Source organism: Juglans regia, chromosome 8 (genome assembly GCF_001411555.2).
Source record: "Juglans regia cultivar Chandler chromosome 8, Walnut 2.0, whole genome shotgun sequence".
Classification (NCBI taxonomy): Eukaryota; Viridiplantae; Streptophyta; class Magnoliopsida; order Fagales; family Juglandaceae; genus Juglans; species Juglans regia.
Window position 1 is genome coordinate 5,758,201 of NC_049908.1, and position 17,876 is coordinate 5,776,076.

The window sequence follows — 17,876 nt, forward strand, 5'->3', positions numbered from 1 at the left end:
ACCAAACACCTACGAATTGACAAAATGCAGAGAAAAAATAAATTATGCAGCCACCGACCTTGACCCACCCTCACACGATCAACAAAAGCCTCCTCGTGCTTTCTCATTAGCTAATGATGCTTTAGTCCAATCCTACTCATTTTTTTGACATAAATTTCTCCAACAACATCATTACCCCACCACTACAAACTAAATAACTCTTTTATTTTTTTTCAAGCATCTATTTATATAAGAAGACATTTTATTTTTATTTTTATTTTTATTTTATGAGTATCCTAAAAAGTTTTTTTTCTTATTTATTAAAGTAAAAAAAAAAAAAGATAAAAAAGAAAATGACAATGAGCTATCCTAATTAATGAAATGATATATTAGAGTGTGTAAAGGTCGTGTATTTTTTTTAAAAAATAATAAATTTAATTTTTTAATAATAAATTTAATTTTTGTTTAAAAAAATACGTAACACTTGTAGAAATTATAATTGTATCTACTATCTGACATTAATCATCTTATTAGACTTGTTATCTCCCACCTAATCAAGTACGTACAGACCGTCCGATTCCATATAGACGTCCCCACAATCAATCACATCAGGCAAGCAGTCTTCTAAGGACGAGGAATGGAATCAATCCATGGAGCCGGTTTAGCTCCCGGTTTGAACTGGGTCCGTCGCCAAGTTGGACCGAATATTTGATGACCGAAGAATTCAGTGATTCACGCCTCTCCAGAGCATGAAAACAATACATATTCCTTTCCCCGATCATTAAAATTACAATAGAAGTGTTTTAATAAAATAAAAATTAATAATATTATTAAATAATTAGTTCAGCTTATTTTGTAGATCAGACAAATGTTTTATTTTATTTTTTTTAAATTTTTAAATAAAATATAATAAATAATTTATTTTTTTAATTTTAAAATAATAATCATATTAAAAAATAATATTTTATTTAATTTTAATTATTCATGTCGATCAAAATTCTCTTATCTTTTTTCCCATGTCCGATTTCCGAATTAACCCCTTTCTCCTCACTCTCACTCTCACTTCCCTCGTCTGAAATTTCCTTGTCCAAGAATTTGACACTGACATTCTCTCTCTTGCCTGTACGTTTTAGTTTTCGAAATCCCCACCGTCTTTCGGCTCCGATAGGTTGATATCCTGCATGCTTAACCTCCGGCGCCGTAGGCCACAACACAGCCGTGACCGGCGAATCTATATGTGCGGTGGCGGTTTTGGGGTTTCTTTGATTTGGTTTTTCTGGATGCGTTTTGGGTGCGGGATAAATGCGTGATACCGGCTTTTTGTTAGGGTTTCCGAGCCTGGTGCTTGTTGCGTGCGTGCTTGCTCCGGTGATCGGGTTCGTAATTCGGCGAAAATGGCGGCTCGCCGTGGCGAGAAAGGAGGAGATCAAGCGGTTGTTAGTACTGGCCGCCGAAGAGGCCGCAAGAGCCGAGCTCGAGGTGTCGTCCGGGTACGGTGTAGGTGCCCTTGCCGCATGTGAGGTTCCGATTTCGACGAGTTATCATCAGTGCGCCGTGTGTTATTCCCCTACCACTACCCGTTGTGCCCGATGCAAGGTCGTCCGATACTGGTACGAGTTTATTTCTCTTCGATGATCTTTTTGATTGGTTTGGTAGTTTGGTTTCAGAATCGGTATAATTGTTCAATTTGGGGATAATTCTTCAGAATTGGTATAATTATCTTACACATTATCATGTTACTGTATGTTCTAAAACTTTAAGAGCAATTGTTGGTTATCTTATGGAGTTGCGTACTGGCCCCGAACCCGCATTTGGACTATGAGTGGCACATGTTAGGAAGAACAGGGAGGTGATCTTCTATGAGCTCCATGAGGCTGTGACAGAGCAACACGTGCTCATTGCAATCACTGCTTAATATTATGGCTGCCGGTTTCAAAATTTTGACAACGTATGGAATGTACTCTTTGTGACTGGAAGAGTTCGGTACCTTGAACTCCAATGAGTATATCCTTCTATATAAAGTGAAGGTTGGCACCTTTTTTTAAATAGATGGTATCGTGCTGGTGGAGAAAAGAACATCCAGTACATTCTAATTGCACTATGTGTTCTTTGTGACAACATCGTAGAGAGCTATCGTTTCCCCCACCATGTATCATGTGTTGACTTAGTTATAAAAAAAAGTGTAGATCACCTCGTTTTGGTCAAGTAAAGTTTTAATTGCTTGCCATTTTCTGTTTATGCACTCAAAATATGTTAAACTGGTTTCTTGTATACTTCCTGTGTACTTGGGCATTGCCTATTTACATGGATCAATAAAACTTCTTACTTATGAAAAAAAAAAAAGTTAAACTGGTATACTTCGAGTTAGTGACATAAGAATTTGAATTTTGTAGCTCCGGCAAATGCCAGATAATCCATTGGAGACAAGGTCACAAGGAGGGATGTTATCCTCCTGGTACCACTCAGCAGATTATTGATGTGGGAAGCAAGGTGACAGTTCAAGATGACCATAAAACTAGTGGTAGCAGTTTTGAGACTGAAGGTAGGTTTTGTGCAAATCCAAGCGAAAGATTTCCTGGGGAACCTGTTTATTCCAGTCATGGCTTGTCTCCTGATTCTCCATCTGAGAAGATTGATGATAAGAAATCTGAGTTCCTGCAAGATAGTAAAGGAACTAGTTCTGATTCTGAAACATCAAGTATGTCATTTTCAGGATTTTCTACTTCCACTACCAGTGGCAAAGTATCTGATGATGTTTCCGAGGGTGAGAGCACAGACTCAAATGAGTCCCAGGGATCAGATGTACATCTGTCTGTTAATAATCCCCTCGACATTCATGAGACCATTTCTAGTGTTAAGCACATAAATCAAAGCCAGGCATTGTTGCCAAAGTTTGCTAGTTTAGTCTATTCTGTAGATAGCCTTACCAAAGCTAATAAATTAAATCAGACCAAACCCAATCGTAGAGATGGAGAAAGTGGTTGTGCCTCAACTAGTTCTTCGGGTTTGGGAAGTAGTTGCATGCTCAAGGATTCAATTGCTGAACCCCGTACGGTGTCGGCTGGTTTTTGGGGGACAACTCTCGACTCCATTGGGTCCAAAATTGATACCTCTGATAATTATGTTTTGTCAAATTCTCATGGAGTTGGTGACAGCAAATTATCTGACTCTGGGTCTGTCTTAAGTTTTTCATTCAGCTTGTCTGAAACAACACCTTTGCCTGCACAAGATGCTAAGGTAAAAGGCATTGTATCAGATGATGCTTTTCCCTGTGCTTTGCGTATCATTAAGTCTGTTCATGGGGCAGCATTGTCAGAAAATATTTGTGCTGATGTTCCAAACAAAAACTCTGCATCCCTGAATGAAGGGTCTAGCCATATGGATAATGATGCTAGCTGTGATTCACATTCGTTGAAGTGCATTAAAGTCGAATCTATGTCCTCTTCCTCTTCATATGTTCATCTATCTTCAAATGCTCTTCGAGATTCAATAAGTTCAGATGCTTCAAATGTCATTAACTTGCCATCCTCGAGCTCTGAAAGGTTGAAGCATGACACTGATGACCCTGAAAGTACTTCACATCTTTTGAAGTCCAGAGGAGTCAGATGTTTATCATCCAGTGCTTTTGATGTTCGTGTAGCCTCTAGTGCTCAGGGACATTCAGTTCCTGTGGATAAATCGGGAAAGGTTGATGGTGTTCAGGCTAGTGCTGCTATATCCTCTCACGTTAGGAGTGGCTTGAAAACATCTGTACAGGAGTTTGCTGACCAGTTCAGAGGATCTAATTTATCAAGACACTGCACGGTAGGCGATGGATGTGAGGTTTCTGCAAGATACACGGACAAGGTTTTACTTCAATTGTTGTGTTTGTATCTATAAATTTTAATTTTTGAATGCATTAGAATTTTTTTTTTTTTGGTTGACTTTGTGTCTTGTTTTTTGCAGGGGAATTTTCCATACGAATTGTTTGTCAAGCTCTATAATTGGAATTCAATAGAATTTCGTCCTTGTGGTCTTATAAATTGTGGGAACAGGTAATGTAAGTGGTAGCTGTTTATGGGAAGCTTGTACTTGAAATTTGCTCTGGCTCTATCCACAAATATTTTTGCATGCACACAGATGCCCTACTATTTGCTAGTGTCAGAAAATGTCTATCTCCTAGTGTCTGTCTTGCTAGTAAGCTGTCGCATGAGTCTCAACTTGCTAGATGGTTTGCTTTTGTCTTGGTAAATATGTTCTGTCTATGCATAGTATAGCTCCATCTTGTGTTGTGAGATCCTACTGTTATGTGTAGAAGAGGTAGCTTCTTTCTCCATTTCTGTATGTCAAGATGGACTAAAATTTTCAGATTTTGTTTTCTTTTCTGCCTTTTCATTGTGTCGGTATCCACTTTCTAAAGGAATGCTCTCATACTGCTATATCCTATTTTCCCCTTGCAGCTGTTATGCTAATGCTGTGCTCCAGTGCTTGGCATTTACACCTCCTTTGACTGCTTATTTTCTTCAAGGGCTTCATTCGAAATCATGTATGTTTATGGTGACAGGCTCCATTATGAATTCATCAAGTGGTGACTATTTGTGTAAAAATCAAACGCGACATTTGTATAGGATCCAAATCTATTTATTATTCATTTCTTATTTTCTATGTCAGGCGTAAAGAAAGAAGGGTGTTTCACCTGTGAGTTTGAAAGTTTAATATTGAAAGCAAGGGAGGGGAATTCTCCACTCTCTCCTATTGGGATACTTGGGAAACTTCAAAATATTGGCAATCAGCTTGGTAATGGGAGGGAGGAGGACGCCCATGAGTTTTTGAGGTGTGCTTTTAAATTTCTGGCCAAAGTAAATGATTTTATGCCTTTGCCATGTTTTTTATGGATCACTTTTAAAATTAACTGAAGATTTTAAATAACAGGTATGCTATTGATACAATGCAATCTGTTTGCCTTAAGGAAGCTGGGCTAGATGCATCAGGCCCCTTGGAAGAAGAAACCACTCTAATAGGCCTCACATTTGGCGGTTACCTCCGTTCAAAGGTATTTGGTGGTCTTTATGATGATATATGTCCAACCATTGCACTTTATCCATCTTGCGTGAGAATTGTATCTTTGTTGGCCAGATCTATCTTAAAGAAGGACGTGTATTCTCTCTCCTAAACCTTTTCTCTCTGTACACTTTCACAAAAAAATAATAATAATAATAAATAAATTGTGTGCTTCGTGATGATACATTAATTTTTGTGATGGGATTCAAAAGAGAGATTGTGATAAGAGTCAAAACTCTTCAGTCTTGTGCAACAGGCTGCTTTGTTATGTATCACAGAGAAATGATGGAAAGGGGAGAGTTCTTTATTGTTGGAACCAAGGATAGTGCAATGGCTTGGAGGTGCATTGGAGGAATGCTTGAATGGGGAAAAGCAGAAGTTTTATTCGGCAATTAGGGAAGGCTACCAAAGTTTAGCAGCACAGAAGTGCTCGAATAGTAGAGGACGATATATGATGGTAGTAGCATATGGTGAGGGAGGAAGGAGTTTTTTGTTGATTCCTGAGGGTGAAGGAGGGAGGGGATGGAGGAGACTGAGGGAGGCTCTGGTGGACTATGAACTGGAAGAGAAACATGGGTGGTTTCCATGGTGGCTCTCGGTCATACAAGGATGCTCTGGTGCAGGTGGCGCCGCCCTTGGTACAAGGAGGTGGAGATGGTGGTGTGAGGCCGAAGGACCGAAAGCTGCATCGAGCCCCTCCGTTTGTACGTAATGCAGGCTATGGCAGGGAGGCTGACGGCAAAAGTGTAGGAGATGTGTGGCGTGCTCTGATGGACATGCAAAGGCAATTGAGGCACCTGCAACAAATAATGGATGGTGTTAAGGAATGTTGGGACTAAAAAGGAAAAGAAGGGGGAGAGGATAAGGGAAAGGGACTGACGTTTGTGGAAAGAACTGGGCCTCACCATGGGCTGGGCCCCCACAGAAAGAGGCTTAAGCCTTTGGGCTGGACTGGGCCTTCAAAGGCTTCCAGGCCTTCGAGATCAAGGGTTGGCCTCACTATGGGCCCCAGCCCAAAATGTATTGCAGGAAGGCCAGCCCGAGAAACCTTCCCAGCGGCAAGAGTGCAGCCTGCGCACCAGCCATTACGCCGTTGGTGGGGGGTGCAGCCACCGGTGACACAGAATGTGCCGGCGACTCAGAAGGTGCCGGCGACATCGGTGGGGGGTCTCCGATGACGGCCAGCAGCGACTGGTTTTGCAGAAAAAGCCCGACGAACCTGTTTTGGTTTCCCAGAAACAATCCGGAGATGGTGGTGGTGGTCTGAAGGTGACGATGGCGACCCAGAATATGCCAAAGACGATGGTGGTGGCCTCCGATGAAGGCCAGAAGGTGTTGAATGGACATAGCATGATCGACAAGTTCAAATCTGCATCCGCGACACTTGCGGAGGGGCAGAGTTTGCTGATAAGCTTAGTGGGTGAAAGCCCCACGTACGTGAACCCACCTGCACACTTTTCTAATGAATCTGAGATGGATGAAACAGTTGAAGAGGATGGGAGGCGGCTCAGATGAAGAGCAAGCTTACTTTTCTTACATTGAACTTTCTGGGAGTATTTCTGGACAGATTTCAGTGGTGGAAGAGACTTTTGGTGGAGGTGATCCAGTCCTGCTGAGCTTCATGATGCCAGTGCATTATAATGTTTCAGATTGGGTATTTCAAATGGTAAAAGAACTACAAAAAGTTGTGGGACTGAAGTGTGAGGGATATGAAGATCAATTTATGGCTTTGCTTACACCCATTGAAGTGGGGCATCAAAGTCATAGAAAAGCTGGATCAAAAAAATAGCGTGAGCTAAACAGATTGACTTGGTCTATGAATTCCAAGGGTAGCTCCAGCAGGGGTAGGTCAAAAGGGAAGGGGTTGGCTTTCTCTAAATGAAACCCAAGATGGTATCGTGGAATGTTCGTGGACTCAATGAGGCTAATAAACGTTTTTAAGTAAGAAATCTGCTTCGTGAGTGGAAGGCAGACATTGTTTGTTTACAATAGACGAAGATGAAAATGATTGATGGGAAAATTGTGCGAAGTTTATGGAGTTGTTTTCACATGGATTGGGTGTATATGGCTTCTATTGGGGCCTCGAGAGGTATGTTGTTGATGTGGGATAGACGGGTGGCGGAGAAAATAGAGGATTTTGTAGGGTCATACTCTGTGGCATGTTCCTTCAAGAGTGTATCAGATGATTTTTTGTGGGCTTTTGCAGGTGTCAATGGTCCAAACTTGGATAATAATAGAAGAGCATTGTGGGAAGAAATAGTTGGGAGTATGCAGCTGGTGGGATCTTCCTTGGTGTATTAGGGGAGACTTTAACGTTATAAGATTTCCAAGCGAGTGTTAGGGGAATCGAAGAGTAAGGCCAGCAATGACTGAGTTCTTGGAATGCATATTTGATTTGAATTTGGTGGATTTACCTCTTGCAGGGGGTTCAGCCATGTGGTCAAACAATCAGTCTTGGTCTCGTTTGGATCGTTTCTTAATATCACCAGAATGGGAAGTCATTTTCCGGATGTATGGCAAAAATGAATGCCTCGTCTTTGCTCGGATCATTGGCCTATCATGCTTGATTGTGGTGGTATCCGAAGAAAGCGAAGGTATTTCAAATTTGAAAACATGTGGCTGAAGTCAGAAGGTTTTGTAGAGAGGGTGAGACAATGGTGGTCCTTGTATCAGTTTCAGGGTACCCCTAGCTTCATCCTAGCGGGTAAATTGAAGGCGCTAAAAAAAGATCTGAAGCTTTGGAATATACTAATTTTTGGAGATATAAGGAGCGCAAGAAAAGCAAGGTGATGGAAATCCAGGAGCTTGAGAGATTACAAGAGATGTGGCCTCTTACACAGGACGAGCTAGCACAAATGATAATGTTGGCTGCGGAACTTGAAAGAATTATCTTACTAGAATAGACGTCATGGCGTCAAAAATCGAGAGCCTTGTGGTTGAGGGAAGGAGATCGAAGTACCAAATATTTTCATAGAATTGCAAACTCCCATCGAAGAAACAACATTGAGTTACTGAAAATTGATGGTGTTGAATGCAAGGAAGAGCAGGTTATTGAAGAACATGTAGTAGGCTTCTTTGAACAGCTCTTAACTGAGCAAGAGGGATGGCAACCTACACTTGATGGCCTTGCTTTTGACGTCATTGAGGTGAATGATGTATCTCGGATGGAGAAGGCCTTTGAGGAGGCGGAGGTCTATGATATAGTGAGGAAAATGGTTAAAGACAAGGCACCGGAGTCTGATGGTTTCTCTATGGGTTTCTTTCAAACTTGTTGGGAAGTGTTAAAAGAAGATTTCATGCGGGTGTTCCAGGAGCTTTTCTTGGTGGGAAAATTCTAGAAAGCCTTAACACCACTTTTCTTGCATTGATACCAAAAAAGGTGGGGGCCATGGAGGTTGAGGAGTTTCGGCCCATAAGCTTAGTGAATGGTGTTTATAAAATAATTTCCAAAGTGCTGGTGAATCGTCTAAGTGAGGTGTTGGGGAAGATCATTACAAAACCTCAAAATGCTTTTGTAAAAGGGAGACAGATTCTTGATGAAGTTCTTATTGCCAATGAATGTCTGGATAATAGGTTAAAGGCTGGCAAAACAAGGATCATCTGCAAGCTAGATATGGAGAAGGCATATGATCATATTAACTGAGAGTTCCTTCTCTACCTTCTTGGGAGGTGTGGCTTTGGAGAGAGGTGGCAGACTTGGATCTGTTGGTGCATATCTACGGCGAAATTCTCAGTGTTGATAAATGGCAGTCCAGCTGATTTTTTTCATAGCACACGAGGCCTAAGACAAGGAGATCCATTGTCGCCTTTGCTGTTTGTTATTGTGATGGAGGCGCTTAGTAGGATGACTTTGGCATTAGCTAATAATGGTTTCGTGGATGGTTTTTCGGTCGGATCCCCTTAGAGGGGAACTTTTAACATATCCTATTTGTTGTTTGCAGATAATACTCTTATCTTTTGTGAGGCGGATCAAAATCATATTCGAGCACTGAAGGCTTTGCTCCTATGTTTTGAAGTAGTATTCGGTTTGAATGTGAACTTCGATAAATCAGAGATGGTGCCCATTGGAGGTTTTCTTAACCTACGACAGCTAGCCAACACATTAGGGTGCAAGATAGCCTCACTCCCCATGACTTATGTGGGCCTTCCGTTGGGGGCTCCTTTGAGAGCGTCCTCTATATGGGACACAGTGGTTGAGAAAGTAGAACGAAGGCTGGCGGGATGGAAAATGATGTATTTGTCAAAAAATGGTAGGATGATTTTGATAAAAAGTACTCTATCTAACTTACCAACATATTTTTTATCCTTGTTTCCTTTACCTACAAGTGTGGCGTTTCGAATTGAGAAACTCCAACATGATTTCTTGTGGAGTGGAGTGGGGGAGGAGTTCAAGTTTCACCTACTCAAGTGGGAGACAATATGCCGCTGCCACCCTATTTCTAATGGTGGTTTAGGCATTAGAAGTATGAGGAGCTTTAATCGGGCTTTACTTGGCAAGTGGTTGTGGAGATATCATAAGGAACCAGAAGCTCTGTGGAAACTGGTGATTGAGAGCAAATATGAATATTTATGGGGGGAAAAGGGAGGGAGGGGGGGGAGGAGGTACTAACGAAGTAAGGGGGCGTATATAGTGGGTTTGTGGAAACACATTAGAAGAGGTTGGGAGGCCTTGAGTAGACATACTAGACTTCTTCTGGGAGAGGGCTCTAGGATTAAATCCTGGAGAGATATATGGTGTGGTAATAGTACTCTACAAGAGATATTTCCCTCACTGTTCAATATCGCTAGTGCTAAAGATATATCAGTGGCGGAAGTTATGGAGATATCCGGGGAGCAGATCCGTTGGAACATCACCTTTAGTAGAGCGGCAGAAATGAACAGGAAGATTTAGCAGATTTAGCAGAAATGAACAGGAAGTTATGGAAATGAACAGCCTTGTAGATTTTTACAGCCTTCTGTACTCTATATTACCAAGCACTCAGCAGGAAGATTTAGTGTGGTGGATACCAGATGGTAAAGGGGTATTCTGGGTTCGCTCTTTTTACAAGGCTCTCACACAAGAACCCCAAACTCAGTTTTCATGGAGAAGGCTTTGGAGAGATAAGGCGCCTCCCAAAGCAACGTTTTTTGTATGGACAACTTCGTTGGGGAAGATTCTCACAATCGTCAACTAGAGGAAACGAAGGGTAATCATTATAAATTGGTGTTGCATGTGTAGAGGAACGGAATGATAGGACATTATGGAATGAGTTGTTCAGTAGATTAGACTTGTTTTGGGTTATGCCTGAGACAGTGGTGGCATTGTTGGCCAGCTGGACCAATCTAAGAGGCATGCAACAGATTAAAGCCGTATGGAAGATGATCCCTATATGCATTACGTGGTGTATATGGCAGGAACGGAATGATAGGACTTTTGAAGACAAGGAGAGATCGTAGGAGGAGCTGAAATTTTTTTTCTTTAGAACACTTTGTACTTGGGCCATTGCTGTTGATTTCAATGGCATGGACCTACATGATTTTCTTGTCTATAATGTGCCTACGTAGCTTAAGACATTTTTTCTGTTTTGACCTATGTATATGGCTTTGCCGATTCTTTGATCAATAAAATTTGTTTACTTATAAAACTATATATATATATATATTTAGAAGTGTTCAAAATCCGATCCTACTGGCATGCTGTGATAAGCTTTTTCCTCCGAAATATCAGTAATGTGGATAAATGTGATACTGTTGCCTGTAGATAAAATGCACCAAGTGCCAAGGCAAGTCTGAGCGGCAGGAAAGGATGATGGATCTTACCGTGGGGATTGAAGGGGATATAGAAACCTTGGAAGAGGCCCTCCATCAATTTACAGATACTGAGATTTTGGACGGTGAAAACAAGTATCGATGTAGCAGGTTGGTTTGCATTACAGTTTTATGATTCTCTTGCTATCTTATTTTTGCTTTATGATTTTCAGATAATTCTTATTCTGAAACACAGTTAAATCATTTTATTTGTTAACCTTGTGGCTTTTGCACTTCAGTGGATGTTAGATATTAACTTATTGTATTCTGTTTCTTTATCTCATGGCTATGAATTTTTGCGAAACCAAGTTCAGTTGAAGTGTGCTTAGAATTCAGGTTCTACCCATTAAGTAATTTAGTGTAAACCTTCTATTAAATTGTGCCATCTCAGCTGTTTGCTATGAAATAAATTTTCCCGATGATAATACAACTTCATTACCACAAGGTCAATCCGTAGAGTCATAACTAATACCTCTATAGCTGTCTGTCCCAGATGGATCTGTTCAACCACATGCAAAACATCTATATAGAAGTGGACATAAATCGAATAGTGTCATTGATTATTCCTGGATGATTAAGTGCATTCCAGGGATCAGGTTCTATGTAGATGGGTTGGGAAAGCCCTATCGTGGGCTATGCTTATACCTTTGCTTCTATAGAACTATGAAGTTTTGTTTTATTGCTTTTAATATATTAAAATATTCAACCTATTTTTTCCATATAATTGTTATTGTAGGAAAAGGTAGTTGGAAGGGGTGCAGGTGTGCTGGTCTATGAAATTCATTTCCCAATTATAAAATTGCACAATTTGTAGCCTCTCGTATTAGCTTATTTGAAGCAGTATTATTTCTTACCTGCCCTTGGACGATGGCTCATTGATCTATCCTTTGGCATAATTAGTACTCCTTTACAAAATTCTCTATTTTCTTTGGAAAGAATGGCTTTATAAGTGATGGTCACTTTTAGTAGTTATCTTTCTTCCTAAATAGGTGTTTTCTCTTGTATACACCCTGTATACTTGGGCTATATGCTTATTCGTATTAATATATTATAATCGTTTAGCTATCAAAAAAAAAAACTTAGGAGTTATCTACTATCTTTGTTTTAATCAGATGCAAATCTTATGAGAGGGCCAAAAAGAAACTGACAATAACAGAAGCTCCAAATATCCTTACAATAGCATTGAAACGATTCCAGGTAATTCTTAGGGCACTTCCATCATTGATGGCATATTGCTTATGGCATTGCAAATTCATATTGTTTTATTTAATAATGATGCTTTTACAGTCAGGTAAATTTGGGAAGCTCAATAAACCAATTCAATTTCCGGAGATACTGGACTTGGCACCCTTTATTAGTGGGACAAGTGATAAGTCACCTATATATAGGCTTTATGGAGTGGTGGTCCATTTAGACGTCATGAATGCATCCTTTTCTGGTCATTATGTGTGCTATGTTAAGAATGTCCAAAACAAGTGGTTCAAGATTGATGACAGCACTGTAAGTTCTCAAATTCCATTAACCTTCATTTCTTTAGCAAGTTTCTTACATGTTGCAGCATTAGAGGGTATCTTGAACAAAGAAATAGATTCCAGAAGCAAAATAAGAAGGTTTCCTGGGGAATTTTAATAATTGGGTTCACTGATATTTAGGGCACCTTTACTGTTTCTCTTATCTGTAATTATTAGAAAACACTGTTGCATTTGGTTGAGTGTGTCTGATTGCTGATTCATGAAGGATCTGTTTGGTGTTCTAGATCTGGGTAAAAAAGCGCAAGATTGGCATATATAATGTTCTAGCCTTCTGTTTTATCAATATTGTATGCTACATATACATTTAATTCTATTTTGTGAAAAATTCCTGAATTTTGTAACAATCATGTTGACTGTGTAGGTAACGCCCGTGGAACTTGAAGGGGTCTTGACAAAAGGGGCATACATGCTTCTATATGCCAGGTAATAGATTTCAGTTCCTGAATTCTTCTTCTTTTTATTATTTAAATTTAAGATTATTGTAGTCTTATTGAATTGGCCAATGACTAATTCAACTGCCGTATAGATGCTCACCAAGGGCTCCACGCTTCATTAGAAACAAAACAATATCTTGGGACCCCAGAAATAAAGCCATCCCTTCCTGGATCAGCGGAAAGAATACCATATCCAAATCAAATGCTGCCCAAAGTTTTCAGGTTTCAATTCCTCCGGACAGTTCTGCCAGCTTTGAATCTTTTAACACCAGGTCTCTCCAGCTGCAAAGGATACCAGAAGAGGACTCATCGAGTGATAGTTCTTCCCTACTCAGCAACTCTGATGAAGGCTCCTGCGGCACCGATAGTACCCGCGATTCTACCAGTACCGATGAATTATCTGACTTTATATTTGGCGAATCGGGACAGAGTTGGAACAGTCCATCAAGGAGTCCTGATTCGAATACTTCATCTTCCTCTCCCTCTCCCTCTCCCTCAAGGCATTCACCCAATTCTTATTCGGAGCCGGATGCTTTGGGTTTCACCGGAACAAGTAGGTCTCAAGCTGAGGGAAGTGTTCCGTTTTTGCATTCTGACACAACCCGACATTGTAGAAAGTTAGTGACTAATAGTAGTTGTAGGGAAACTGAGTCAGAGAGATTAGGATCTAACCCCTCTCGCGATGTAAACTCTGGCATATCTTTTAAAAAATCAATGAGGGAAAGAAGAGATTAAACATTTGGTAATAATACATATAGTTAATGAGTGGTAAATAATAGTTAAGAGGGTCTGCATGCTATATTTTCTCGTCGCTCGATGGCCTGGCCTCGTCTAGCCATTGAACTTAGTCGCTTGGTGGGGAGAAAATAATAAGAATAAAAACCCATCCAGAATAGATAAAATTGAAAGAATACTGTTACATTTACAAAGAAATTATATCAAAATGATTTCATAAATCGAAATAGTTTTATCTGATTTGTTAAATCTATTTTATAATAAAAATAATTTTATAATCCGACGAATTATATCAAATTATATCAATTTGTAGAATTATTTTTATATAATTTTTTTATAGGTAGAATATTTCTCAAATAGAAAAATCACGATGAATTGGGATCCCAAAGGGGTTGATCACCTGCCCAATTTGTAGCTATAGCTCGATCTAGTACTTAGCTTGGATCATTGGCCGGCTCTCTCCGGGTCTCAATCAAAGTTTTGAATATCGTTTTGGTATACCGTTTTGAGATAATTTATATGTAGATAAATTAATTATATATATATATAAATTATATTTTAAAATAATATCAATGCAAGTCTTAAAAAGTTAAAACACATATTTATAAAACTCAATAATACTTCTAAGTTTTCAATCTAACTATTAAAAAAATAATAATCACTTATCTTCGTCACGAAAAATGAAGTAGGGATTTAATTTTCAATTCTCGAGAAAAAGAGATTAAAAAAATTAAGAAAATAGTTTTCAGATGTGATAATTGGAGTAAAAATTATGAAAAAGTCAAAATTTTTACATTAATTACAAAAATACCATAACTATGCCCCTGGTTTTCACTTCTTGGACCAAAATATGAATTTTGGCCAGTACATCGAAAACTAATCGGTATTGATTGAAATGTACCAAAATGACCTATATTTGATCCGATATGAAACACTCATCTTCTCGTGTTGGTTACTGTTCTGGTACGATAAACTCTGGACATGGTAAATTTTGACCGCTATAGTACTGTATTCAAAACATTGGTCCCAATAGCCATTACCATATCATATTTAAATGGGTGTATTTATTTAAAAGTCTTGATCAATTTGAAAAGTCGATGAAGCATAATAAATAGCATACATTTGGTGTTTTGCTTAACCATCCCACTTGAGCATGGTTTCTGTAGATTTGATCGAAGTTGCAGCAGCTTTGTTCACGAGCCTAAACTCACGTACATCGATTATCCATTCCCTAGGGTTGGGTTTTGATACTTTGTCGGGACTATTTCATACTATTAACCTCCTGCTGCTGCATCTTTTCACTGGTAAAAAATGAAGATGCTTTGTCTCCTGGATCGGCAAGCGATCGTCCATTAAAGATTGACAACGATGAAAGGAATAGTGAAACAAGACAGAAGCAAAAGAGGACACGACCACGTGGGAGGGGGAAGGAGGACTGGTCCACCCCATTACTCAAAATGGGGGCCACACACAGGACTACTATCCCATACCCATCTTGGGAAGGAAGGCTCCATTTCATCTCTTCCAACTGTTAGGGACGGTGTCCGGATAAGGGTTGAGAAAATAAAAAATAAAATAAAATAAATTAGAAACGTTTTGGAAGGGCCCCCGTATTATGTCACCAGATAGAGCGTTTGTACTTTTGTCACTTCAAACCGAACTGGGACAATTTGCGACGTAGACGTAACTGTCTTCGTGATGGACCTGACTTGACCCCCCGCTCCCTCCCTTTATATATTCCCGAAAGCTCTTTTTTTTTTTAGCTTAAGTTGTTTGTTGGAAATTAAGGATAAATAGTATATTTATGAAGAATATTAAAAATATAAATTAAAATAATTGAAAAAACTGGTTTTTGTCACCCATTCCTTTTTTTTTTTTTTTGAATTAGTCACCCATTCCTAATATGTCATGGGTTCCCTTTTTTTTTTTTTTTTTTTTTTTTTTTTTTTTTTTTTTTTTTTTATGTATGTGTTATCATTCGACCAAAAAACAAAATCCATTTAAGTCATGTTTAATATAGTTTCATCTTATTTTATTATTATAATTTTTTTAAAATTTTATATAAGATATAATAAATAATTTAATTTTTTTAAATTTTAAAATAATAATAATAAATAATATTTTATTCAACATATTTAAAATAATCTCGTCTCAGTGTCCAAATAATATTATGGATCCCTCATAATTGTCATATATATCCATAGTTTGTCCCTCATAATTGTGGATAACATATAGAATCAACGCATGCCTAGTTTTCTCTTGGATTGACCAAAACAAAAGCTTTAAATGAAAATCGCGGTGGGCTAGCGGTACTCTGGATATGGTGGAAAACAATGTCGATACCAGAAAAGTCTGTCAAAGTAGTGTTAATGGGGTTCACAACTTCACAGCTTGTACGCAATTTAACTGTTTCTTAAGACCAATTCAGCATCAGCCCGCCATTATTGATCTAATACACAGCCGATGCATGCATATAATATATATATATATAAATATATATATATATGGGACATTAGGGGAGGGATCCCGTTCTAGTACTCAGAACATCAGTATTGAATTCATTATTTTTATCTTTAAAATTTGATAAAAAGTATATATCTTTTATAAATTTAAAATCTCTTTATCCATAACTCTATATTGAATTAACTATTAGATTTATCAAAATAATAATATAATATTATTTTTTTAATAATAATATTTTAAATTTATTTTTTTTATATTTTATAACTATATTAACTATATGTTAATTAATAATTTAATTTGATACTTAAATTATTGTTTCTCAACTTAAATATATTATGGCTCAAAATTGAGAAACAATAATTTAAATAAATAAAATAATAATTATAGAGTATGAATAGTAAGTCTTCAAATTTAAAGATGAGTTAGAATGTACTGTAACTTAAAATTTTAGATTTTAGTGTTTGATAAATCTAATATAATGATTTTAAACATAAATTTATCAAATTTTAAAGTTTGAACTCATTTGATAAGTCAAGTCCAATGCCAATGCTCTTAGAGCACTCTCATTGGATTAGCTAAAGTTAAAGTATATTTTTTATGAATGCAAGATGAATTTAGCATTTAACTATTACATTCACATAAGTTTCTACATTGAAATAGCTATTTTTTCATTATATGATAATAAAATAATATAAGATAAATTTAACTTTGACTATTCACATCAAATCTCCAAATTGGATTATCTATTTATTCATTATATAGTAATGAGTAATTAATAATTTTGAAAATTTTAAAAATTTTTTATTTTTTTTAATTATGAATTTATTTTATTTTATCATATTTTACTATTCATAATATTATATATTAATTAGTAATTGTATTCTAATTATATTTTTTCAATTGTCATTTAAAATAGAGAGAGAAATAATTGATATTAAAAGGAGAGAGAAAGAAATAATATAAAAAGTATTTGATGAATGAATAGTGTGTTCCAAATTTAGAAATTAGTTTTGATATTACTGTAGCTATATTCCAAATATTTAGAATATAACTAATTCAATGTGAGCAATTTACTGACCTAATAGCTAAATTTTCATTAAATTTAACTTTTAACTAATCCAATGAGAATGCTCTTACTGAGATGGTTTTTAAAAGCAATCAAAAGTTGAATCCAGCTGCCTTTTCGTTTCTCTCTCTCTCTCTCAAACTATTTTCCATTGCAACCTCAAACTTTTCAGGATTTTGCACTTCACACCTCCAAATTCAAAAAACTGACACATTAATTTGCAATATTAAGTTTCAGTTGCAAATTCATACTTCAAGATTTCGTGCCTTCTTCGTATCTAGCTAAGATTCTAAGTTCTAGAAGAAGCATGGTTGCTTTTTCAGTACTCATGCATTAATTAACTCAGAACAAGCATGCATATATATAAATATAAGTAGCTTTCCCATCTATACATTAAACTAACTACAAGCATGAAAATTGTCATATATACCGTCTGGGCGATGTTGAACAAAGCAGCAAACAAGTGTTGACCAGTAGGGTTAATCCAAATCTCTAGAAATTAAATCCTTTATTACTCATCAATGAAACATGATTTTTCGACTAAAGGTAAGATAGTGGTAAATAGTAACTGATGAGAAGAATTTTTATTTTTTAAACATCTGGGTTTTGAGGCACTTCTGCAAGCATGATATGTTTCGACTCGGATGAAGTCATTATTAGATGTCTGATCAATTATATATGCTTAGAGGATAATTTCACTTCAACATGCAATTAGCCCGTCTATTTTTTTGTGTCTAATCATTAATTTGATATGGTTTTTTAGCCTAAAACATTGTCAATATGGTTGGCAGGCAGCTTATATGCTTAAAACTCAAATACCTTGGAAATTAATGTTAAAAT

General features: G+C 37.5%; 1 protein-coding gene across 1 annotated transcript; it reads left to right on the forward strand.

Annotated features, from left to right (window-relative positions):
* Positions 1 to 1,003: 1,003 nt before the first annotated feature.
* On the forward strand, positions 1,004 to 13,560 carry LOC109003558 (ubiquitin carboxyl-terminal hydrolase 16-like). The gene is made up of 11 exons (XM_018981730.2): positions 1,004 to 1,589; positions 2,373 to 3,825; positions 3,925 to 4,013; positions 4,419 to 4,504; positions 4,630 to 4,792; positions 4,891 to 5,011; positions 10,760 to 10,917; positions 11,919 to 12,003; positions 12,094 to 12,306; positions 12,700 to 12,761; positions 12,865 to 13,560. The coding sequence occupies exons 1-11, from the start codon at positions 1,282 to 1,284 to the stop codon at positions 13,505 to 13,507; spliced, it is 3,381 nt and encodes a 1,126-aa protein (XP_018837275.2). The 5' UTR covers positions 1,004 to 1,281; the 3' UTR covers positions 13,508 to 13,560.
* The last annotated feature ends 4,316 nt before the right edge of the window (positions 13,561 to 17,876 follow it).

Coding starts and splice junctions, on each gene's coding strand:
- LOC109003558 (XM_018981730.2), top strand. CDS start 1,282: ATGCGTGATACCGGCTTTTTGTTAGGGTTTCCGAGCCTGGTGCTTGTT. Junction 3,826..3,924: donor CTGCAAGATACACGGACAAG/GTTTTACTTCAA, acceptor TGTTTTTTGCAG/GGGAATTTTCCATACGAATT. Junction 4,505..4,629: donor AGGGCTTCATTCGAAATCAT/GTATGTTTATGG, acceptor TTTCTATGTCAG/GCGTAAAGAAAGAAGGGTGT.